Source organism: Lonchura striata, chromosome 2, assembly GCF_046129695.1.
Source record: "Lonchura striata isolate bLonStr1 chromosome 2, bLonStr1.mat, whole genome shotgun sequence".
Classification (NCBI taxonomy): domain Eukaryota; kingdom Metazoa; phylum Chordata; class Aves; order Passeriformes; family Estrildidae; genus Lonchura; species Lonchura striata.
This window is the reverse complement of record NC_134604.1, coordinates 112,725,161-112,750,775: the sequence shown is the minus strand read 5'-3', so window position 1 is coordinate 112,750,775 and position 25,615 is coordinate 112,725,161. Positions and strand designations below refer to the sequence as shown.

Sequence of the window (25,615 nt, the reverse complement as noted above, 5' to 3'; positions counted from 1 at the left end):
CACTTCAATCTGGTATCTGGCCCAGAAATTCACCCTCACTAAGAAAGAGAAGTCTCTAAGGAGAGATGCAACCATCCAGCATCAGCTGTAATGCTCAGAGAGGATTTCAGACCTCTTTCTCTGCTACTGTCTGTAGGGCAGAGGGCTCCTGCTCTTCTGTGACAGCTGAAAATGAGACACTGCCAGTGCTATACAGCCCCTTGTCCTCTGGTTCATGACACAAAATAAACAATCTGGCTGGTTATTTTTTTTTTAAATCACTTTTGGTTTTATCATCTAAGTCACTAACCACATTCTAGTACATGTTGAGCAATGTACCAACTTTTTCCAGTTTTTGAGTACTTAGATGCTTGAAATTTTGAACAGCAAACTCTCATAATCTCATTTTCATATATTCTCAAGTGTTTCAAAGCTATCATGCCACTGACATTGTATTTCTGTAGTAGACACTCACAGCTGTATATGGCAAGTTAACTCTCTGCCTTCAGATTTTCAAGTTACCACACAAATTTTAAAAAAGGAAGAACAGGATGCAAAGAAAGAAAAATATATACTTAAAATAGACAGTCTAAACTGCTGCCATGACTGTTTATAGCTCTGGACCCACTATTGTTATTTTTCATAAATGTCACATTTTGCTGAAACTTGAAATTCTTAACCAGGTAACTGATTAAAAAAAAGACAGCCACCATTCAAGAAGATCTATTGCACACTATCATTTCCTTAACCTGCCCACCTCCACTGCTGTTTCAGGAGAAATAATTAGGTTCATCTGCAGTAAATTTACCTTCCAAGTGCCGCCTCTGATGGTCCAGCATGACATCCTTCCTGTAGAACATCTTATTGCAGATCTCACATGCAAACTTCTTATCCCCGTGCTTTTTCTTGTGTTTTGAAAGGTTGCTGTTTGTAGAGAAGAATCTGAAACACATCTCACACTGGAATGTCTTGTCATCTGTAAGCAAGAGAAATCATGCAGCTCTTTACAGCTGGAAAGAGGTTTTGTATGTTTGTGAGACAGGTGGTTCCTCTGTTGGATCTGGGTTTTCAACATTTAATCCATCACTATACTCTAAGGGCAATTATCTGTGTGATTCTGGACTGAACATTATTGTGGGACCATAAAAGTAACCAGGATGTAATTTTCTGAGCATAAGATCACAGCAGAAATAATATGAGTAACCACAAGGGATGGCTATGGGAGAAAAGGACAGGTTGGATTGATACAAAGAAAAAAACATTTAGAGACTACTGCAAGTATAAAGCTGAAGAAAACTGTAATTCCAGAAAACTACAAATTACCACTAATACTGCTCCTATATTCAGTTCCTCTCTTTCAGAGGAGTGATGTGGAACTTAGTTTCAGGGAAAAAAGTTAAACAGAGATGATGAGACAGATTATCTGTGAACAAAGTGAGGATATTACACAGGTGAACAGGAGATACTAAAAAAACCCAGTTCCTAAGTGGATGTATTGCTCTACAGATCACTTTTCTTACAAAAAAAACCAGGTTGCTTGTTGTGATGATGACAAAAACCTAAATCCCTACTCCCCTTCTGCAGTTTCTCTGCTGAGATGGATTTGGGGACATCTTCCCAGAATGGAGCAGAGATGCCAGAGGAGCAGTTACCCACGCTCACCTGTCCTGCAGTTGTGGAATTCCAATGCACTCTCTATCCGAAAGGCCTTTTCACATGTGGTGCACTTGTATCTGTACTCACTGTCCACCTGAGCATCAAAAACAGGAAAAGCCAAGTCACAATTGACAGAGAAATTCTAAACCTCAAGTATCTCTTCAGTTTTCTGTCCTTTCCAATTTTTAATCCTTCAAGAGGGCATTTATCTACACAGTGGTGCAAAATTCTGATGCTGTCTTATCCTGCCATGTTGCTACATCTGAGCTATTAAAAAACTCCAAGGACTATGCTCCTGTGTGGATGTGGAATATCTTCCTGATATCCCCCTGGTCGAACACAGAGAAAGAATGTTTGAGAAGCAAGATTTGATCTGACTCATCTTCCAGAAGAGGTGGCAGCAATCTGAGAGTTAAGGACCCTGGTGCCAAGCAACAATGGAAATTTTCACTAATAAGGTGCCACTACAGCTGTGCTTAATATTTCTACAGCAGCAGCATCAAAAGGCAGAGTTCACACATTAAGGGAATGATAAGTGGGGAGAAATCAAACAGGACAAGCAAACAAGAATGGAGCAACCCTATTTAGCAGCATAACTCAAGTCAGATCTCACTTCTGTATCATGCAGGTCCAGCTAATTCCAGCTTGTCTTGCTGGAAGTGATGCCTGAAAGCAATTTTCTATAGGAAAAGGGCTTGCACATGCTCAAAATCACTTTTCAAATCCATCAATTATTCTAAGATAAGATGTTGGCATACCCTCTCTGTTCTTTCTCACTCACATGGGATACCTGCTACCATGAACTGGGCACGCTCACACCTGGAATCTCTCTGTGCCTTTCCACATAAACCCTGCAAGAACCCCTTCCACTCACTTCATTCCTGCTGTGCTTGTATGAAACGTGCTGCTTCAAGCTCTCCTTCCTGCTGAACAGCTTTGCACATTCCTCACATTTAAACAGTTTGTCACCTGAGGGGATCAATCAAGATGAAAGGGAAGTAGTCAGTGATTGATAATAACCAACTCCAGGCAAGGCAGGGGAAACTAAAGCACAAGCAACTGCAAACAAACAGGCTAGTGATGAAAAATTTAGTAATTCAAGAGATCTAACCAGTGGATTTTAACCATTTCCAACAATTTTGGTTTAGTTCCCCCACCCTTTTTCAGTGATGATTTTTCATGGAACCCTTAGAACAGGACACAGACCCCTGGAACTGCAAACCACAGGTGGAAAAAACCTGTCATTTACACAGCTATGTTACCCATGTGCCTGTGAAGGTGGGGGTGATATTTATTTATCAATTTAAAGGCAATAAAAGCTTTGGAAAAAAACATCACATCCTTGCCCTCATTTAAAAGAGGTACCTAATTCTAATTTTAAATACTTTCAATTTCAATTTTGGACTATTATCTTCTCATGCTTTGGTCTGAAAAATTAAAATAGTTTCCTAGAGAGAGTGAAAAGAAAGAAAAAAACAAAACCAGCTCTTATAAATACATATCCCAATACCTAAAACGAGCACTGCTGTTTAACTCAAAGGTGGAACCAACACACAAAAAAAATCAAATCAAAGACACAAAATCAATGCCCAGGCAAGGGAAAATCCAACCCACCATGAGAACGGATGTGCCTGCTGAGGTTGCTGCTGTTCTGGAAGATCTTACTGCAGATGCTGCACTGATAGACCCTCTTGTGCTCCCCCAGCTGCTTTATCAGCTTCCGCCGAATCCCGTGTCTACTGGAGAGAATTAAACTTCTTTTGAGGGACATGGTGTTTTGGTGATGAGCAAACCTACTGGATTAGAGAGAAAGGCAGGGACTGAAAGCTATCCCACAGGTTGCAACAGAGTTCCACCAGCTAGCAAAAACTAGAGGAGTGTTAAACTCAGCTCCTGGCAGGAGGGAGGGGGGCCTGGATGGAGCTTCCCCAGCTCCAAGGTGCTCCCCTGGCCACCCCCTGGAAGCTGCAGGTGTCACTCATTCCCAATTTTCTTCACCCAGAACCAACGAGGCAAAAAGCAGCAGCAGAGAATCTCTTTGCAGGCCTCTCAGAGGAACAGAAAGTGCTGATGTTTTCAGAGCAGAACAGATCCTATCTCAGCTAGGGAAGCCTGGCAGCCCCCATGTAAAAGCTGTATTTGGGCAGAGGGCAACAGAGTGCCAAGCAGCACTGTGCCATTTCCCAGCACAACCACCTGCTGAAATGCCTTTTTGATGGCTCTGTGTCTACTAAGGACTTCAATATATACCATTACTAGCCAATTCATAAAAACTGAGTGCTCTATAATACAAAATAAAAGAAAATTCTAAAGGCAAATTTTACTAAGACAAAAAGACATATAAGAATCTGAATTAATCATGTGATACTGAAGAGTCTCCCTGAGGTTCTGTTATACTGAAGTTTTCCCCTCCTACTGCTCTAAATCTGGAGTATTACATGCAAAATCAACATGAAGTCATTCATGAGCTAAGATGACAAGCAAAACTGAATAATAATAATGATTAACATATTCTGAAAGAAAAAATCGCTTTGCCTGTCTTATCACTAAAATTCAATGGGAGCAAATTTCACCTTGCAGCTGCAGGAGGCTTTTGGAAACACAGAATAAAAGCAGTAACACGATGAAAAAATAAATTTTCATTTATATTATGTTCCAAAATCCTACCAGTGTACAAGTGGCACTCAAAATCACCTCTTGAAGGAGCAGCAGCATCACATAATTTTATGCTGATAAAAAAGAGCATCTGTGGGCCCAGAAGTTGAGCAGAACTGTTGCATGCTACATCATCCCAGAACACTTACTTTGTCACTGAGCTGATGCTGTTTGTGGTGCTGGGCATCTTTCCTAAAACCAAGTCCATAATCTTCTCTTCTGGAGCTGGAGGCAGGGCCACCTCCTCTGGAGGGACCTCGGTGACAGCGTCAGCCACACGTTCCACTACACACACACCAAAGAAATACAGACAGCAGTAATGTGAACAGCTGGAAATAAAACCTCAAATGCAGGAGTTGTAATTAGATGTGGCACTGGTCAAATGAATTGTCCACAAGGAAAGAATTCAAAGAATCATAGAACAGTGTGGGTTGGAAAGGATTCTTAAAAATCTAACCCAACCCCCTGCCACAGGCAGGGACATCTCTTTCTAACACCTTTTTCTAACTTCTTACATTTCCAATCTATTACTCAGGGTCAGTTAACCAAGGATCATGAAATTTCCCATTAGACATTCCTTCAAGGAAGGTAAAGCCCTTTCCAAACTAAACTTGAGGTAGAGAAAGATTTGTCCTCTTGAGAGGAAGGATGCTTCCTCTCCTGTTCCTTCTTGCAGTTCCAAAAATACGACCCTGTGTTACTCCAGGGCTCTCTACAAACCATCACAGAAGAAGGCAGGTGACTGGCTGTAGGTGCTGCCTTCAAGGCCCTCAGAAATAACTAACAAAACTTGTAAATTGGCAGCTTTAGTGATCTAACTAAAAACCTCCATCTTGTCTCTCACTGCTTTTTAGGCCTTTCTTTAAAGAAATTGTCAAAGATGTATAAGCAGATACATTGCTTAGCATTTTCTATATTTCTGTTTTACCTGCAGAATCTTTCTCTTCATCAATGACAAGAGGTGTTTCTACTTTTGCTGTTTTGGCTTTTCTTCCCCTCCTGGCCTTTCTCCTTGAGTCTGTGCTGGCACTGGCTGCATCACTTGCCACTGGCTGATCTGCTGGCACAGCCTCTGCTGCCTTCTCTGCTTTCTCAGCATCATTTTGGCTGCTTGGGGAGGCACCTTTGGCTTGTTCCAGGTGACTCAGCAAGTGCTCTGAAAGGACAGAGAAGAACAAGAGATTAAGGAAGAAATTTTCCTTAAAATTCTCAAATGGAACTCACTGAAGCCCATCTATCAGGTCCATTTCAGTTTGCAGAGACTTACTTCAAATTATTTCAAAAGCAGCCACAATACCTTCACAAATCAAAGCCTACAATTTATTCAACAAGAACTGGATTTTTAAGATTTGTTGATATCACAGTAAAAAGTCTGTGTTTCTAACAATGGGTACGTTTTTCCAAATGCCCAAATTATTTACTGACCTAAGTCCCCTTTTCAAAAAAGATTCACCAAATGGCCAAAGCTTCTAAATAATTTTAAGCTCTTCTGAAAAAAACTGCATAAAATAGCTGCAAATGAAATGCAGAAAAGAAACATGTCCTTCATTACCTTTACTAAATCTGTGCCATAAATGAACAACAGATGGACAACATCACAAAGTATAACCTGGCATCACTGACCTTTACACTGCTCATGCACCTCCCCATCCTTGAGCTTCCTGCCAGCCACATCATCTTCTAGATATCAGTTTTATTTTTTCTAGATTCAACATTACAGCTGTTTGTCCAGAGACTGAACACTGCCATGGTCAAAACATCCAAAATATCCTTGTTCTACCTTCCCTACTACTGCTTTCCTTAGAGGAACACAAAATTTAATTATTTTGTCTTACTGCACCATGGATGGTGCATGGCTTCACAGCCATGGGAGAGCAGAATTCTGCTGATGATTCTCAGTGCTCTCCCATGAATTTCTAGCACTTCCTACCTGTCAGCAGCTGGGGCTCTTGGAAAGCAGATGAACACACTTTACACGTCCACAGGCTGGGCTTTGCTTCTGCTGTTCCACTGCCTTCTGGAGTGTTCACTAAATCACAACAAGAAATACTGAAATACTCTGAAAATGGGGAGGTGGTAAAACCCCTGTAGCTTTGTTTATCTTGCAGTAATTCCCTGACTATCACAAGGTACAATTTAAGCAGCAAGAGGCCCCTGGGGGCAACTGGGACCATTTCAGGATTCTCCCAACATGAAGAGTTGAACGATCAGAAGATATAAATTATACCAGGAGAGAGTACCAGTGCCCTTGTAAAATCCTGAGGGCTCCTTTATCACTTTCTAAAGAACTGTGTTCATAAAAGCCATGACATAAAGCAATTTTTAGCACTTTTAAAAACAGAGCTACCAGTCTTCTTATGGGTTAGCTGAGGACAGAAGCATGAGAAATCTCTGTGAAGGGCATTGCAAAGTAAGAACATTTGGATTAATGGAAGTAAGGGTGAGGACAATGAAAACCCACATTTCAGCACTTTCATTAATTAGATGTGCTACGAAATCACCATACTAATACTTTAATTAACACATCAACTCAAGAAAGGTGAAGAACTTAGGGCAAAAATGAAACTGGAATTAAAAAAAAAATAGGAAGAGTAACTCCGTTCACAGTCCTTTGTATTTCAGTCCTTATGTGATATCTTTGAAGCTGTCAAGAGGATCTGATAAATCTGGACTGATTCAGAGATTTTTTTGGCACACAAAAAGATGAATAAGCCTCCTTCTGCAGAGGAGGAGGATGACACTGAAGTCAGGGTAAGTGAATGGCAGCACAGGGAGTTCAAATTGTGCCTCAGTTTCTGCCACAGATTTCCTAGATGATCATTACATGCCAGCTCATCTTCTCTGAGGACCCCATCTGTAAAGGGACAGTAAAGTTCCTCCTTCTTTTCAGTGTTGGTTCTTAAACTAAAATAAAGGATTTTCTGAGGCAGAGGCTGTTCCCTGCTGCAAGATACATTCAACATTCTGCACTACAGAGGTGTGATCTCATCCATGCTGCAATAAATAAATTAATAAAAAATCACTTGGCAATACAGCAACAAAAATTCCCTCTTCACAGCTGCATAAAGAACTACTTGAGGACTCTGTCCAGGAGGACAAAAGCAGCAAACCAACATTCTGTGTAAGTTCACTGTGCCTGTCTCTGCACTTCCCTTGCTCCTTAGTTACTCCTTTACTGGTTTGTCAGGAAGAGTCAGATCCTTCTTAAGTTCCCACTTCTTCAGGCTTCCAAGGCAACTTGGCTGACTTGGAACCACAGATCTGACAGCTGGCAACTGCTTGGTATGACTTGAGGCAAACAGAATCAAAAGAAGAAAATTTTGTTTTGGAAATACCAAATCAGTGGGAACACCTCAGGGTTCCCAAAATATAAAGGCAGCATTTTGTTTCTACTGAAGTTGAACTTTCAGGCAGTAGGGTGAAGGATGTAGTAGGGGCTGCTCCAATTCTTCATTTTACCTCTGAAAAAATCAATAATGCCAAACTGAAAGACAACTCCCCAGTCAACTTCACAGTTTAGCTGTGACAGAACCCAAGCTGAAAAATGGATCCTCTGTACACGCCTGCAACAACTTCCCTCCTTTCCTCCCAGCTACTTTTAATAAGAAAAGTTTAGGAGAATAACCTCTCAAAGAGCAGACCTAGAATGGTTTTATTTTGATCTTGTGTACTCTGAGTGTAATTTTTGAAATTTGTGTCAAGTGGGTTCTTAATGTCACTGTTCCACTTTGCAGAGACTGGGTGGAGGGAGCAATGCTTTGTAATGAATCTTTGGGACATAGTTCCTAAGACACTACCAGATATTTCCTAAGCCATGTGTTCTTTGTCAAGAGGATATGTATTACTTATAAGTTTATTGAAATTTGAGTTTCTGTAATTTAGAACAGTCTGAATTCTAATAGTGGCATATATTGTAATTTGGGGATGGCCAGTGTTCTTGTCATTTCCAAATATTTGAAATGTTTTCTTCTAGAACTTGACCTGATTGTTTGAATTACTATACTTTGCACAGGCAGAATGAAGATTTTCTTGGGGATTACTCCCATCTAGCACTAACCACCTCCAAAGTCAGAAGCACTTGTGGTTTTCATGAAGATAATCTGCCTAGAAGTTTATTGGCCTTTCTGTAATTTTTTAACCTGTGTATGTACTTTAAGTACTGTGCCCGTGAAAATGAAATGAAAAAAATCAGGATTTTAAATCCTCTCTAAATTGTATTTGCCAGAAGTTATATATCCATAATACACATGTAGGAGTGTTGCACCTAACAGCTCTGCAAACCTGTATCCTTTATCTTCCTTAAGAGCACGGTAATTTTGCATACCTGCTGGATCAGCTGCTAGTATGCTGGATTTCTTGTTTTTCTTATGAGGTAAGACAGCAGATGAAGGTTTTGAAGAGACCTTATTATTCCCCTCTTTATCAGACTCCATTGCTACCAAGGATGTATCTGTGAAGAGGAAAAAAGAGTTCATCTTCTTTACTGCCCAGACCCTTTGACTCTTGCTCTGTGCTGAGGGCAGCAACCACAGTCAGAAAGTTTTAATCTGTAACAGGCCTGCAAATAACATTCTAATGGAAAATTTTAACCAGGGCATTCTTATAGCTGAATCTCACCCACTGTGCCTTAAATATTCTGGAGTGTATGTACCATGAAGTGCTGAACAAAGACTGCAGGGCATACATCAACAGTATTTTTAAATACCCACAATCCCCAAAACATGCATGAACAGGTTAAATTAAAGAGGTAAAATATGAAACCTCTCAGTTAATACCAACTGGAAACATCTCAGAGTTCAGAAACATATCAACTGCATCGATTCAGATGTAGCACTTCAGACTCTGCTTAGGATCAAGGGCAACCATAAAGCTGACACTGGTTGCAATGGCCTCTTTCCAAATTTGTCACCCCAAATTATACCCAGCAGAGCAGTAATAACATCCAGGGAGTACTCCCAGCTCAAGAGCAGGAAGAAAATGCCCTTTCAATACTAAAGGATCTTGCCTTTCAGCTGTAGAAAAGTAGGAGAAAACAAAGGGGAAAACACTGGAACTTGTGGCAATTCTAAATCAGATCCTAAAATATCTGCTGCCTTTCTTTCCAATGCACAGCCACGTGAATCTTACTCTAGTGGGTCCCATGCAAAGCTGCTTAAGAGAAATCTATTTTTTTAGAGCTGTGTAACAGTTCTGTGCAAAACAAAACCATTTTCACTGCAACTGTAACATATCTGTGCAAAACAAAACAATTTTCACTGCAACTGTAACAGATCTGTGCAAAATCAAACCATTTTCACTGCAACTGAAGAATGGCTTTTTTAGCAAATCTGCACACACATTTCTCTGATAATTGAGCTCCTTTGCTGTCCTACCCAGAAATTACTTGATACAACCACCAAATCATTAGTTAAGGACTATTTATCCAGTCTGTCCGCTCTGAAGAGGATGAACCATTAACTAGGCCACCTGTTTTAAAAAAACCTGGCTGTATCACGGTGAAGAATCTCCACTTTCCTCTTGCAGAGCACCCACGTGTGCAGGCTGGCCTGACTCTGCAGGATAAGAACCTACTGGATAAACAGCACTGTCAACTCCAACAGCCAGGGACTATCAGTCCCTGCCAGCACTGGGCCCTTAGGAAGGAAGAAAGGCCCCCACACATACCATTGGCAACACTAGTGACCTGCTTCAGCACTGGCTTTTCCATTTTTTTGGCGTAAAAAGCTGCATACCACACTCGCAGCTCAGTCCCTGGGGGGATGTCCTGGCAGGTGGTGAAGTAAATGTCATTGTCATGCTGGAAGGCTGTTAAGTTTTGATGCTCATACTCGGTGGCTGGGCGCACCATCATCATCCAGTTGCAATCATCTTCATTTGTGGTGTCAAAATACACCAGGGGCCCTTCCTTCTGGAACACCTGCCAAGCAAAATGTGCATGGAATAAAAAGCCTAAGAAGTGATACAAAGTTAAGGGAAAATGAGTTATTTTCTGCTTTTGCAGTGGTTTCGTTTCAGAGGACATCAGAAACGAAGCAAGCCTCAAGTCCTGCATCAGGCATCTTTCATTTAGTCACACCTTCAGATGAGACAGAAGACCAAGAGCAAGATGGGAATAAACTGAACAAAATAATCCCAAGAATTCTTGCTATAGCCACCAGTTTCCCAAAAAATTACTGCACACATGAGTGGAACGGTATCTAAATAGCCAGCAGTCCAAGGCACATTTCTAAATCTTTACTTCTGAGGACATTAGGTATTAGTGGAAATTAAGACTGAATTCCATTCTTAATGTAGCATTTTTACTACCAAAACTTGTCAAGAGAGGAATAAAACAATGCAGGACAGAAAAAAGTCCCACTTATTTTGCATGTTCCGTAAACCTAATGCATATGTGGATCATTAGGCAAATTCAATCAAATTGAAGAGACTCATTAAAAGTACTGAGCTTCTAGTTTGGTTCTTCTGTTCCTTGCCCAGAGAATGTTTGTTTAGCTCATTTCTTACAGGGCACAACTACAAGATGTTCCAAATAATCCCCCTTCATAGCATTAGCATTAATTCATCACACATTAAATTGACTCCTTGCTATTTACTGTTTTACAAATTCTGTGTCTTACCTTCAGGGGGAAAACTGATTCTTTCTCCAGCTTGAGAACTCTCTTGCATTCAAAGGGGCCAAACTGGGTACGTTTCACCAGCTGAGTCAGAGCAAACACTCCCTCAGTCCCATCCTCCAGCTGTCTTATCTCCAGATTAGAAGGCAGAGATGATCTAAGAATTTAAGAGAGAGAAAAAAAAAAATCACAGAACTGATTAGGTTGGAAAAGACTTCCAAGATCAGGAAGTTCAACCTTTGGCTGAACACCACCTCATCCAGTAAAAGTTAAGCACTGCAGGAACCCGTGGAAGAAAGAAGTCAGCATTAAACACAAGTGTTTCTGTGCTCCCAGCCTCTCTTTACTCTTTTCCCAAACTGGCTTCTGAGAAGAACTAGATGTAGCAAATACTGTTACTACATATAATACACAGAGAACATCTTCCCAAAAATTCACATGACTGGCCCCAGGGTATTGGTTTTACAGACCAAATGCAATTCTGTTTTTTCATGTGTGTGCTAACAGATGAAAAGCTAGAAATAATCAGACAAGCTACTGACCACCCTGTAGAGGTTGATACTGGCAGAACTGCTTTACTGCCTAGATAAAAGGAAATATAAAAAGATTGCAATCACAGTGATAAGAAAATGAATTGAAAAAATATTTTTATTTTGAAACATACAATAAGTAGCATTAGAGACAGGGAAGTTCAGCAGATGTTTCTCTACACTTCTTTTTTAACCATAAAGCATCCATTTTATTTTTTCAGTAAGACAGAAGGAGCAACAAACATGGTTAAGCAAGCAGACTGTTCTTAAAAGATTCATATCCAGTTTGTGGTTAAACTTGCCCTCGACCTCAGCTAACTCATTTTCAGTTACTGTTACCCAGATGTAAAGGCTGTAATTAAGTTTCTTCCTTCCTTTTCTTATCTAACCTGATTTCAGCTGAAAACTCTTCAGGAAAATAAATACATTTAGCTGCAAAAAAGTCAATTTTTAATTCTGCTTTCAAGTCTATGGTCCAGCAGCCCACACTTCCACTAGGGAAAACTTTGCATTTGCATGTCAAAAGGAGATTGAAAACCAGAGCATGCACCATATCTGCAAACATTCCCAGCTGGAACATCTTGACATTAAAGTGCAAGCTAAAAAATAGAAAAAGGTAGGAAATAGTAGTTTGTCATGGAATGTGTGTAGTACAGGCTAGACAATTACTGCACTGCACATTTTTTTGTATATAATAAAAGCACCTCCCTTGCCAGCTTCTAGTATTCCAACGGGTATTTTTAAATTACCTGAAGCACCTGTAGTGTCAGGGCTGTTAACCATTAACAGTCGCTGGAGAGGATCATCCAGGGCAGGTTTCCAGGCACAGGAAGGCAGTGCCTAGCAGGAACTGCAGGGAAATTCCTTTTCTGGGAAGGCCAAGAAAAGCAGGGGCAGCTCCTGCACAGTGCAGCCACTGTACTTGGTGGGACACCAGGAGCATCCTGCTGTGGCCAAGGGGTCGTGGCACCCAGGGGGCAGATCCAACACACCACTATTTGTTATAAAATGATGCTGGGAATGCACAGCATGGCCTACACAGCCAGGATGTGCCAGACTTGCTGCCCACGTGCCTCTTTTCTGCCTGTGACTTCCCAAGAAGAAATATGGAAGCCCTGCACACATTATATAACACACAAAGCCATCTGAACACTTCCCTTTTTGGATCTGTATTACACCTTCACAATGGTTGGCTCTTTTCCTTAGCCTTACATTCTACACCTTAATATGAATTTTGCTGACAGGGTCTGATTGTCTCTCCTTGTAAAAATCACTACTCAGTGTTGTTTTCTCCCAACTAGATTGAGTCTATTTGCTTCTTTTGGCAAACACGAGTGTTTCTGCTGCGCTGTCACAGATTTGCTGACAGAACTATTACCCCTAATCATTTGCAAAGACCCACAATAATGAGAACAACTTGTTTTGCTTCTAAGTGGAGGAATGAGAGAGTTCATGAATGAAAAATTCTCACGCACTTCTCTGAAATGAATCTAGTGTATCTAAAGGGGATAAAAGTGGCAGGTACTCAACCACGACAGAAGTCATCACCCCATCTGGCACCACCTGACTTCTTGCCAGAAACCTCAGCAAAGAAACCGAGTCCTGATGAGCAGCAAGTTATTTTTTTGGCTTCTATTCAGTGCAGTACTTAAGTGTGTGCATCAATTTTTCTATTTAATCAAGACCATGTGCTTTCCAAGGATTTCTGTCATCCTCTGGGACTTCAGCTTCCAGCTGTCAGTGTGATATTGACTGAACAGCAAATATGCTTTAAAGGACTAACATGGGCATTGTGTTAGTCAGGATTAACAGAAACATTTCTTACCTTGCCCTGCTCAGTACAAAGGAGTCTTTGACTGTCACCACTGGGCCCAGCTCAGGACACTCTGAATCGTGGTACTGCCCACAGTCCTCGCACCCTGCAAGGAACCAAACAGAAAACGTTGGTGGAAAACACTTTTGTAAGACAGTTCCCTCCCTCTTTCAGGAGAAACCTAGCACTAGGTAAAATACATACATAGAGAGGCAGATATTTATTTATATTGCTTAAAAGAACATAAATAGTTGAGCACTGAGTGGATAGCTGGCAGCTCTGCAGGTGAGATAACACACACTGTGATCAGCACCATCAGAAGACAATTGTTTAAATTCTCTCACAAAGGAAAATAAATGCCTTATACCCACAGTAAATATTATGCTTGAAGATGGCATTATTCTTCAGATAAAGAATAATGCTGAAACATGTAACAGGTAAAGGAAACCACATCACTGCCTTCCTCAGGAGCTGGGCTGTTATGAACAGCTTGGGCAGTGTGGTACTTCCAGTGAGAGGAGGCACAAACCCAGAACCAGCAGCAGAACTGGCACAGGGCTCAGCAGGGCAGCAGCATGTCCTGAGAGCCCAGCTCTGCCTGGCCACACACACTTCTCACCCACAGGCCAGGACAGAGACCTCCAAGGGACCTCCTGGTGCCTTTCCAGACAAGTCAGCTGGCTGCACAACACACTCTGGCCATCTAATTCACCATCAGCTTAGCTAAATTAACTTTTAGTTTATCTGGCTGTAAATTACCCAGAACTGAGTGGTTCCTAAGAAACAATTTTCAGACAAAGATAATTTGAGGCTTTCTAAAATAAGCTAACTTAACAGGATTCCAAATGCTTATACACTGCTTCACTGTGAAAAAAATAGCTGTCAAACTGCCCTGCTTGGTCAGCTGCTGACACAGCTTCAGGAGAGATCATCACTCAGGGGTTATATTGCTGTGGTGCCTTTTGCATCTGAGCTCCAAGCTTATAAAGGCAAGTCAGGAAAACCTTAAAAAGGTGGAATGTAAGGGTCCTCACACCTTTTTTTGGGAAGACATAACAAAAGTCAAGTAATTCCAAGGTATATCCCCTCTGGCAAAGCTACTTCCTAACTGGAAGCTTCTCCCCCCACCAAGCATTCATCCCAGTGAACAACAAGATTTCTAAAACAAGGGATTCCAAGCTGCTTCACATTTCTTCTGGCAAGAAAACCAGCTTAGTAGTGAAAAAATACATATATTTGACAAACAGCATTTCTGGCTGGTGCAACCCCCAAGCCTGGTCACTGCCTCCTGTTGAGCTGTTTGTGCTGCCTTCTGGTGAGCCAAGGAATGAAACAGCCAGCTCTTTACATGATTTTTCAGCAGAAGGAATTTCCCAGCCTGGTTTGCTGTACAGAACCAAAGAGTTATTGTACCAGAGGAAAAGATCCATGGGCAGGTACTACTCACGGAGCACCAGCAGCAAAGCACAGCCTACAGCTGTCCTGTTCACTGTTTCACCATTCCTCTGCTCCAGGTGTGCCCTTAATATTACTGAAATAATCTGGGATAAAAGCAAATTTCCCAAACCAGAGAGGGCAGAGGAATGAGAGAGGAATGTGTAAACCTGACTGCTGAAAAGAATTGGACTGTCATCCATAAAGGGTTGTCATAACCAAGGAGACAGGAAGGAATAGCCTGAGCAACAGTTTCTCCAACAAGCTTTGCTGTCCAAAGGAAAAAAGCACTTTCTCATTTTCCTCATCTCCTGACTGCATCAGGGCATTCCTCACTTCTGCAAAGCCTCTGAAAGGTGCAGACAGCACTGCCCACAACTACAGGCAGGAATAAACCAGACATTCCTCTCACTCCTCTGCAGAGGAATGACCAAAGCCAGGGGAATATGACAATGACATTGTGTGGCACAGCTCAATATCCAAGAGACCCCCTACAGCAGCCATTCCCCAAAGCTTTTACACCCACCATATGTGACACTTTCAAGAGATTACAGCCACGGGAGAAACACAAAAATAAGCATGGGAATAATCATAAAATACCCCAGGGATGCTGTAGTCACACACTTAATAAAAAGAGAAATTCCAGAATTCTCTTGTCTATGAAATACATATTCAAGGATGTTTATTATTGGGAGTGCAGCGTCATTTATAGTAACTCACTTTTTCAGAACATAAGCAGGCCTCATATCCTGTGGGAAAAACTTAATTGCAGAGAGCACAAGAAAAAGCCCAGTGACCACAGTCCACACTGGAAGGAAGAAAATCATGTTGTGTGACACCTTCTATCTAATTAAGAGTGGTATCACATCCCCACTCTTTTTGCTGTCCACCAGAATCTTTTTATGAAGGGGAAGACAAAGTAACCACTATTGGTATCTGCATCTCAGTAAAAAGGTGAAGAGTCAACACTATTTTTCAAGGAAGCTGGTGGAGGGAGACAATCAACTTTCTGATAGTTGCCATACATGCAGCTGTGGAACCATCAGAGGTAAAACACTGTGGATCAAAAAACCCAGGACGTGCTCCATTCTGCTCCGCCCTGACTGGATCCACAACATCTGGGCCCTCTCTGCTCACATCCACATCCCTTAACTCTTTTCCACTGTGACACCAGGTCCTGCATGTGCAGGCTGCTGACAAAGGAGAGGATTAATGTGGGAGCCAAGCCTGCCAGCACAGCTGCAGCAAGCATGGGACACTGCCCAGCCTGGGCACAGCAGTGCTGCAGCCTTTCCTCACCCCCCAGCACCTCAGGAGCCCAGAACCAGTCACAGAGCCCAGCCTGGCACTCAGGGTTACACAGAGGGCACAGCAAGAAGCACAGGCAGTGAATGCCACAAGGGATACCTGCCAGGGCAGCTGGTGCACCTCAAACTGGGCTTGTTCTGAAAGAATTATGAGTCTGCCTGGCCCTGCTGTGGAGGTGCAGATCCCCAAGTGAGGCCAGAGGTCAGAGTTATCCCCAGACACCCCTGGCTGCTAGAGCTGCTTGTATAAACAAAGGGCTTACATGAGTGTTAGACCTTCAATCTCACTTCAGCCATGAAAAAGCTGTGCTGGTTACTCACATTCAGAGGTTTCATTGTGTGTTTGCCAACAGCATCAGAATGTGTATGCTTAAATTACACAACCTCCTCTCTATTCACCCATTAGCTGTTTGAGCCTCCTTTACAAAAAGCAATTTTTCTAAATGAAATCTTAAGTCTGGTTTAGTCTTTCATTTCAAGCATTCTGAGTAGACAAGTCACACACAGTGAGAATTAGATCCTTTTCCTAATACTTACAAATAAACATAATCTCCTCACTGCCATCTTCAGCCATTATTTTAAACCTGCCAAAATACAAAAGACAAAGTTAGTTAGTAAAATTGACTTTTACTTTCTGTATAATATAAACATCTCTTTGTGAAGTAATGGTGCTGACTGACCCAGAGCCCACTCAAACACATTAATGTCCCTGCATGAGTATCCATGGAAAATTAAAGAAATTGAAGTTTTTAAAAAGCCCCCTGGGACTGCTGTATCATTACATGTGTTGCAGACAACACTACCAAAGAAGCCTCAATGTCTGTGGGTTCTCAGGCATTTCTCTGTGAGGAAATGTAGTCTCCTGCTGCTCCCCATCTCTGACAAACTTCCAGCCACTCCTGCATCCCCTGCTAAAAAGCTCCTGTGGAGCCTCAGAACATATAGGGCTAGAATATAATCCAGGTCAGCAGCAACCACTGCAGGAACAAGGCCCAGTGCAACATTTTATTGAACTGTAGTTTTAAAAAATAATCTCTGAAAGGCAGATTACTTATTTAATAAACACAGTAATCTTAAAAACTGCAGATACAGTCACAGATCTCTTCCAGAGGCAAAGGGATATTGTGGTACTGAGCACCAGAAAACCTGGGGAAATAAAATCTTGCCTCTGTCACTATCCTTCTGTGCAATGATAACTAACCAATTTGATTTCACAGTTAAATAAGGTTAATCTATATTCACTTCATTAGTGTCAGTCTATATTAAAAACTTGCATGAACACTATTGCCCCTCAACAATTAAACTATAGCTGGCATAAATCCTGATTATGTATGGCTAAGACCATAATACAAGCAGGACCTAGGAGAGAGTTTTTCCCTTTTTTACCCCAAAAAAGCTCTCAAATAAGCAATTTTGCCAATGCCTCAGAAGAGAGGCAAAGCAACATGAAGATCATGACCCAAGTCTGAGAGAGATGAGGCTGCAAAACAGCAAGTGCATTGGCTAAGAGGAGAACAGGAAGGAGTAAGAGCCTGAACCTGTGAGAGGGAGAGGAAACATGACAAACCAAACTGACAGAGCCCTGTTTGAAAACAGATAAAGCATTTGTGACTACAGCAACAAAAGCCAAGCCAGAAATGTGGGAGCACAGGCAGTACTCAGGATTGGGACTCTTCAAGCCCTGCCCTCCCCAACTCCACTTGTCTGTCAGCAGCAGGATCCCTCCCTAACACTCACTGCTGTAAGGGGCAAACACTCCCCATCCGTGCCACAAGCTAGCCCCTTCTGGGCTGCAGCTTTTGGGAACTAAGCTCAAATAACAGAACAAACATTTATATAAAAGCCCGATGCTGAGCATGAACAGCAACTCAGGAAATTTCCCCAAAAGCTCTTATCCTGAAAGCAAGGTGAAAAATGCAACAGGTATTTAGGGGAATCCAAGCACAGCACTACAAAAACAAGTGGTGTAAGTTGATATCAAGAATGGTTTGCTTTGCTTTTTAAACAACACTTTTTTTTTTTTTTTTTTTGGATGCTTTGCACTATTTCAAGAGGGGCATGCCCTGACAAAACTTTAATCCAAAATATGGCTGAATTTATAAATAATGGCCCTGGTCAGTGGTCCAGAGTCACAGTGCAGCCACACCAGCAAAGGCATTCACCCTCCAGGATGTCGCTGTGTCGCATCCTTGGCAAACTGGGGACAAGTGACATTACAGGAGCCTTCAGATGAAAATAGCAGCCAAGGGGCGGAGGAACCATCAGCGTTGTTCAAGGTGATGGGGAGGAAGCGTGAAGGGCCCTCACAGGTGCCTCAGGCAGCCTCAGCGATCTGCATTAGCGCACTCCCTCTCTGCAGCAAGGGCTTCTGGTGCTCTACAGCGCTCCTGATCCCTCCTCGCCCCTCGCTCCCAAACAAACACTGCTGCCTGCTTTACAATCCCCAATTACACCCATGTGCTTTACAACTCCTCCTCCCTCAGCTCAGCTGCATTTCCCAGGGGTTTTGGAAATAAACGACACCATGCCACCCGCTCCAGCAGGTAAACAGAGTCACGATGTGCCACTCACATGATGGCACTGAAGACCGGCTGCAGGATTGTTTTTGCCCTCATCTGCTGTTGCTATGGGCCACCTCTGATTTTTTTTTTTTTTTTCCTCTTTTCAAACATTTGTAACAGAAAAAATACTCCATGAAGTCACTCATCCCACTGCTCCTAATTCTGTTCTTGTCTTGCAGGGATAATCAAAGCTTCTGGGAGTTCCAAGTATTTTTTTATATAAAACAGAGAGTAATCATTAGCAGTCAATAATCAGGAGAAAAGCCACGCAGACAAAATGAGACCCAGTACAAAGCCTAATTCTGACGGCAGTAAAAGAGCAGAAAACCACATTTTTTTATAATTAGACGAGTGATTTTATGCCCGAGTGTAGAGCCACACAGCTATGCACAAAAATTCCAGCTGTGACACAAGCCTTGGAGCACACCTGGAACTTAAGGGAACCCAAATGAAGACACCGAGGAGCTGCAGCATCACATGTACCTGTGCTTGCAGCCCATGAGGTGCAAAGATACTGTCAAGGAACCATTTGAGCTGTAAAAATTTAAAGAATGGATATAAAATCACACTTTCTCCTTATAAACTGCTGAAGAAAGATATCAGGCTCAAGTGCTAAGTTGAGCCATTTTGATCTTGCTAATGGATTAAAAAAAAAAAAAAAAAGCAGGTCAGAAAAATTAACAGAATGCCTGAAAATCTGTATTTGAACTTAATGATCAACAAGGTAGAATTAAAATTACCCTTTCTTCAGTCTGAGAATGCCGTGTGTGTGAATAACTTGAGAGCACAAGCAGATGGGTGCTGCAAATATGCATGTGGAAGGATGCGCTTAAAAGCGCAGTTTTCCTCATGATGTAGCAGAACTTGTTCATGCTACCGCTCAAAGGAATCGCAGAACATCTGGTAAACTACAGTGAGGCCTTGTGTTTCTTCCGAAAATTAGGGCCATTCTATCAATTATTATTGAGGAGGGAGGCGATTTCTAGGCCAGCCGGGGGGCAGGGAGCAACGCAGCAGCTGGCGGGGTCTGCGCCACCTGCCCTTCCCAGCACTTCCCGCGATGGTGCGGATAAACTACACGCAAAGTTTAATGGCCCCGAGCAGAAAACGAGCGTACTGCAGACAACCCCACGTGTGCGAAGCCCCGCAGACCGCTGCTCTCCTCCTTTTGTCTCTCCCAGGGCACACGGCGGGGCAGCGCAGCATCCCCGCGCCTCCCTCCTCCTCCTCTGCCCTCTGGATCACGCCCTCGCACCTGGGAGCTCCAGCCCCCTCCACCCCCAGCCCCCCGCGGCCGAGCCGGGCGCTGCCCGCTGCCGGCCCCGCATCCCCGCCGGAGCCCGCCCGCCCCTCAGGGACCCGCCGGGGCCCGGGATCCGGGAGCGGCTCCGCCGGGTTTTGCCTCGGACCCGCCTCGCCCCCTCCGCTACCGCCCTCCCGGCCGCTGTAACAAAGAACAGGCGGCCTGGAGGAGGCGGCGGCGGCGGAGGAGGAGGAGGCGGCGGCGCGGCCGCAGCCAGCGCCGCCGCCCCGGGAGCGCTCGGAGCGGCCGCCGCGCCCGCCCGGCCCCGGCGCGCGGCCCGGGGGCGGCGGGAGGAGCCGCGGCGGGGCGGGCGCGGGGGGTCCCGGGCGGGGGCGGCGGGGAGGGCGCGGCGGGAGGAGCGCGGCGAGCCGGCGTTACCTGCCCCGGGAATGGCCAGACCCGGATCGGATCCGCGCTCCGGGTTCCGATCCGCTCCGGAAACCACGCGCCAGCGGAAGCCGGCGCGGGCGGGCGCGGAGCAGGGCGGGAAGTGTAGTGCGGAGGGGCCGGCCCCGACCCCGGCCGTGGCCCTGCCTCACCGCCCCACCGCCTCACACCCTCACACCGCCCCACCGCCCGGGCTGCCTCCACCGCAGCCCTCCCGGGCCGGGCGGTGGCCGCGCTGAAGGCGGCGGAGCCCCCGGGTGCCCCGGCCGTGTTTCCCGCTCCTCTCGGGCAGTGCTGGCTGGAGGGTTGGCAGAAGCAGAATCACAGATGGGATAAATTGGGGAAGAGCTCCAGGAGCATTCAGGCCAAGCTGTGAGCCAACACCACGCTGTCCGGCGGACCACGGCACTACCTCCAGTGTTTCCTCAAACACATCGGGACTGCGCCGCGTCCCCGAGCTGCCCGCTCCAATGTTTTATCACATCACTTGTGAAAAATGCATATTTTATGTTTGGCTTTTTGCAAGTGTTACAATGAATGTTATATGTGTAATGTTAGAATGTTATGCTGTATTAATTCTCTTAAATAGTGTGTTGAATATAGTTTGGGTTCCAACATAATGTTAAAATAGAGACTATGTATGTGTGTGTGTGGGGGGGGGAGTTTTTTTTTTTAGGAATGAGATAACTCACTTCGAGGAACACCTTAATCTTCCAAAGGACAGGAATTTATGGCTTCTTATCAGAATAAATTAATTTCTTCAGGCCTTGCTCAGACACAAAGACACTATGTGGATTAAAGGAAACAGCTGACATACAACACAGTTTCTTGTTTTAGATAGAATGTATGCACAACCATGAAGGATATATGAATTTGCAACAAGTGTATTGGTTTAAGGGTGATTCCTTTGTTCACAAGACATGCTTTTCGCGACTTAGTATCCAAGAGCATCCAGACATCCATAATTCTTTGCTTTTTATTGTCTTGTAATTGTCCTAACTCTAAACTTTATTACTCAAAATTGTATTACTATTTTTATAACCATTTTATTATTATTAAGCTTTTAACATTTTAAAAACCAAGTGATTGGCACTTTTCACATCAGTGAAGAAATTCTTCCTGATGTCCAACCTGACCCTCCCCTGGCTCAGCTTAGGGCATTTCCCCTCGTCCTGTCCCTTGTGGGAACAGAGCCCAGTTCCCACCTGGCTGCCCCTCCTGCCAGGGAGCTTTAGGGAGCAGTAACATCACCCCCAAGCTTCTTTCCTGCAGGTTAAACACGCCCAGCTCCCTCAGAGCTGAACACCCTCAGCTGCTCCTCAGAGCTGCTCCAGACCCTTCCCCAGCTTTGTTGCTTTTCTCTGGGCAAAAGCCACACCAGGCTCCCAGCGAGCCAAGCCCTGGCCATGTACACAGCCTGTGCCTCCTTATCCAAGCTCACTGAGGTTCAGCGCTCCAGGGTGGGAGAGGACATAGTCTCAACTTGTACCAGGGGAGGTTCAAGTTGGACGTTAGGAGGAATTTCTTCACATAAAGCATAATTAGACATTGGCAGGGCTGCCCAAGGAGGTTTGGACTCCCCATCCCTGGAGGTGTCCAAGGAAGGCCTGGATGTAGCACTCGGTGCTCTGAGCTGGGGACAAGGTGGGGAACAGTCAAGGGTTGGACTCGATCTCCTTGGAGGTCTTTTCCAACCTGTATTCAAGCAAGAGGCCCCAATTTTTTGCTCTGCTGAGAAGTGTTGCCTGCAGTGGAGTCCCCCCAAAGCTTTATGCAGTGCTCCCTGCCACCATGGTGTGACTGCTCAGCCTTCACTGTCACAACACCACTAGAGATCAAAAGGTGGTGGGAGGCTGGCACCAGCTCTTGTTCTCTCCAGGGAATGTGCTCTTCTCACATCTGGATACATCTCTGACAGCTGGAAACAGCCAGAGCCTTTCTCAGTTGTTACCCACCCCACAAACCCAAGTACCAGTTTCAAAAGAGACGTGTGGAGAGTATTGTGAGAATGAGTCAGGCTGGAAGGGACCACAGTGGGTCACCAGGTCACATCTCCCTGCTCCAGCAGGACCAGCCCAGAGCACACAGCACAGGAATGTGTCCAGATGGTTCTGGAATAACTCCAGCAAGGGAAACTCCACAGCCTCTGTGGACAATCTCTTCAGGGCTGTGTCACTGCACAGGGAAGTTCTGTCTCATGTTCAGGTGGAACTTCTGTGCATCAGTTTCTGCCCGTTCCTCTCATCCTGTGGCAGAGCCCGGATCCATCCCCTGGCCATCCCCCCTTCAGCTATTTATACACGTTAAAGAGGTCCCCTCTCAGGTGTCTCTTCTTTAGAGAACAGCCCCAGCTCCCTCAGCCTTTCCTCATGCTCCACACCTTTATTTTATCACCTTCTGCTGTGGCAGCTCTCCAGGAGCTCCTGGCCCTGCTGTGCTGGGGAGTCAGAGCTGGACACAGCACCCAGAGGTGCCCCCAGGGCTGGGCACAGCACCCAGAGGTGCCTCCAGAGCTGGGCAGGGGCAGGGTCACCCCTGACCTGCTGGCAATATTCTTCCTGATGTTCCCAGGGTGCCATGGCCATACAGGCTGTCTTGTCACATGCTTGGGGAAACCAAAACAACGCAGCATTTGAATTTCCAAAATATTGTACTTGGCAAAAGTGTTCATTTCAGGATAGGGGACTATTTCTTCTTTCAAAATGACTCACCAGCAGTTTTAAATGACTACAGGAGTAATAAGGGGAGGTTTTTTTAAGGCTCTAACTCCATGTACAAATCATTTGCTTTTTCAAGGACTGAAGCTGACTAGTAGTTTTTATATAGTCTGCTTTTACTTATTTTCCCTGTATATCTCAGTGCATACTCACATGGACTTTTGCCTGGTTTTCTCCAGCATCCAGCACATCAGAGTGGTTTATCCTACTTGCAGTGCATTCCCTTTGTCAAAATAAGTATAAATTAATTCAGTATAGTAATCTGAATATTTACAATACACGAGTCTGGATCCTGCAGCTCCAAAATTATTTTGTTCAACATTAACCTCAGACTGTGAAATTGCATCTTATGCCAGGCTCACCTGAGTAGAGAGGTGAAAAATTGAAGAACCTTTATATTTATTGTTTAAGAATGATGAACTGGAGGGAACAGTATGGTGCCACACTTGGAGCTACATCCATTCCTGCTGTCCCTCTGACAGGTCTTGTCGCTTTTGCTAATGTACAGGAATGGCACAACACACGAGGTGAAAAAACTCCCCACAGATTAAAGCAGGGAGGAAAAGGATGAAAGTTTGTTGATAGGAGACTATCAGGAAATTTGAGCCAAACACTTCAATAATATGAAATAAACATGTGGGCAGTAACTCCCAGTAAGGGAATGTAACATTTCCTTGTAAAAGAACATACAGCCCTCAGCTTTGGAAGGGAAATATAAACATTATTGTGGTTATTTTCACTAATGCCTTTTACTTGTTTTGTTGGTTTTTTTGTTGTGATAGTTTTAATGTTGAGGTTGGGTTTTTTTCCCCTCAGTCTGGTAGGGCTTTGTGGCAGCACTGATTTACAACATAACCTTTTCAATAAAACCATCACAGGGGAACCTAATTCCCAGGCTGTGCTCATTCTAGGACTGGTGTCTTCCCCACAGGATCCAGGCCCTAAAACACCCCCACTTTGCCCCCTAATTCAGGATATTACAAAATAACTGAGAGAAAAAAAAAAATACTGAGTAACCACAATGAACTCCACAATTCCTTCTGCCATTAGATTCCCCACCCAATCCATGTTTCAGGTGATTTCCCAAGCAACAAGGGGCTGCCTGATAGGCTGGGCTTATCAGGAAAGAACTCTGCTCCTGAACAAACAGGTAAATGGTCTGTGTTAAGCAACAGGTCAAACTAGTGAAGGAGAGTAGAAAACCATCTGTTACACCTGGGTATGTAGGACAGCACACCACACAGAGACAACTGGCTTTTATTTTATGTACAGCAGGAGTTACTTCTTTTAAAAAATCCTCTTAGGTTTCTGTAGTGATATAATAAATCTGTACATCATAGATTTCATAATTGCACCAACTTGAGTTTATGTATGCACAGAAAGAAAAACACACCACAGAAGTGACTATGAGGTTGATGCTAGAAAAAACAAATATTTTACTCCACCTGGAATAATACAGAACATAATACATCATTGGGAAATATAGAGTTATAGTACTGGAAAGACCTCACATCATCCTTCCCAGCTATTTTCACACCATGCCAGCACCTTGCATAGTAGCAGTTTGGGTATCCTGAGTGAAGTGGTATTATTCACCCTTAACTTAAAGCAATCACCCTTGTTATATAATTAATCTGGAGTTGTTTGTCACCAAGGCTGAGGCTTAGCAATGTGCAGAAGCATATGCTGACTTTAAACACATGAATAAATCCACTTAGGTCCTGTTGAGGTCAGAGCATGAGGTCAGCTGTTCCCAGTCACAACAGGAATGCCTCAGCCTGGAGCTATGGCACAGTTAATTGTGGAAGCACTTCTCTCAAACCTCAGCTCTCCAAATCAAAGCCTGCAATAAACTCAGCTGAAAAATCCAGGCAGCTCTCACCTTGCTCCGTGTAACACCCAAAGCTCTCAGACCTAAAATAGGTGTTAAAACAAGATTCTTATTTTGCTTCCCCATCCACATTTGGTAACATTTTATGCTTTCAACTTTGTTTTTTTCTGTGATGTTTTGCACGTCAAGAACAGCAGAACTCTGCAAGAAATACACAGCAGAAAGTTTTCACTTGCAAAACACCTAGAACCAGCAAGGAGATGCAGTACCAGGAAATGCTGTAAAATTCCACTGATCCCCAAAACTGGTGCAACTGCCAGCCAGTTTCATCAAAAAAGCAGCACTGTAAATGCAATTCTCTCAAGAGCAAAACAGTACAAGGTCTGTATGGCCTGGAGCCCCAACCTGTCTCCCAAAGAAACAGCAGGGAAAAAGAAAATCTGTCAGAAATGGTAAAAATAAAACCCAGTATTTATGCCTGCACAGTGTATGACTTGCCCATTAAGCTGAAGAAGCTTGGCAAAGGTATTTTGTTTTCAAAATGAACTTTTTTCTACCCTGGCATTCCTTCTGCCTCTGATTCCCAAGTTTCATATATTGTTAGGAGTGAAATTACTCTAAATTCTTCCTGGGTCAAGTGGGATATAAAATACCAGTGACCTAGGCATAAAGTCTTCCCCTCTTTCAAGTGACTTTGAAGAGGATCTCAATCACTTTAAGAAACTTACTTAGCTTGTATTCCCTTTGGAGATATTAGGTAGTTTTATTGCTTTCATCTACAAAGAGTAATTTAATTCTTGTACTATTTGCTCAGTCAAAATTCACAAT

The 25,615-nt window shown here is 43.7% G+C and overlaps 1 protein-coding gene across 5 annotated transcripts in view; it reads right to left on the bottom strand.

The window, feature by feature from the left end:
- The window catches only part of PRDM15 (PR/SET domain 15), a 35,642-nt gene extending 15,287 nt beyond the window's left edge, over nt 1-20,355 (bottom strand). For 2 of the 5 annotated variants that reach the window (XM_021540336.3, XM_021540337.3), the window contains exons 1-13: nt 20,231-20,354; nt 16,526-16,572; nt 13,260-13,353; nt 10,908-11,061; nt 9,955-10,207; nt 8,615-8,740; nt 6,221-6,319; nt 5,219-5,446; nt 4,440-4,575; nt 3,250-3,431; nt 2,510-2,604; nt 1,642-1,729; nt 788-955 (exon numbers count right to left, since the gene is read on the bottom strand). In XM_021540336.3, the coding sequence (XP_021396011.2) occupies nt 788-955; nt 1,642-1,729; nt 2,510-2,604; nt 3,250-3,431; nt 4,440-4,575; nt 5,219-5,446; nt 6,221-6,319; nt 8,615-8,740; nt 9,955-10,207; nt 10,908-11,061; nt 13,260-13,353; nt 16,526-16,562 (1,660 nt within the window). In that variant the 5' untranslated portion in view covers nt 16,563-16,572; nt 20,231-20,354. Of the gene's footprint in view, nt 1-787; nt 956-1,641; nt 1,730-2,509; nt 2,605-3,249; nt 3,432-4,439; nt 4,576-5,218; nt 5,447-6,220; nt 6,320-8,614; nt 8,741-9,954; nt 10,208-10,907; nt 11,062-13,259; nt 13,354-16,525; nt 16,573-20,230 lie in introns of all 5 variants that reach the window. The other 3 variants (XM_021540338.3, XM_021540339.3, XM_021540340.3) reach the window with 3 other exon arrangements.
- Nucleotides 20,356-25,615: the final 5,260 nt, after the last annotated feature.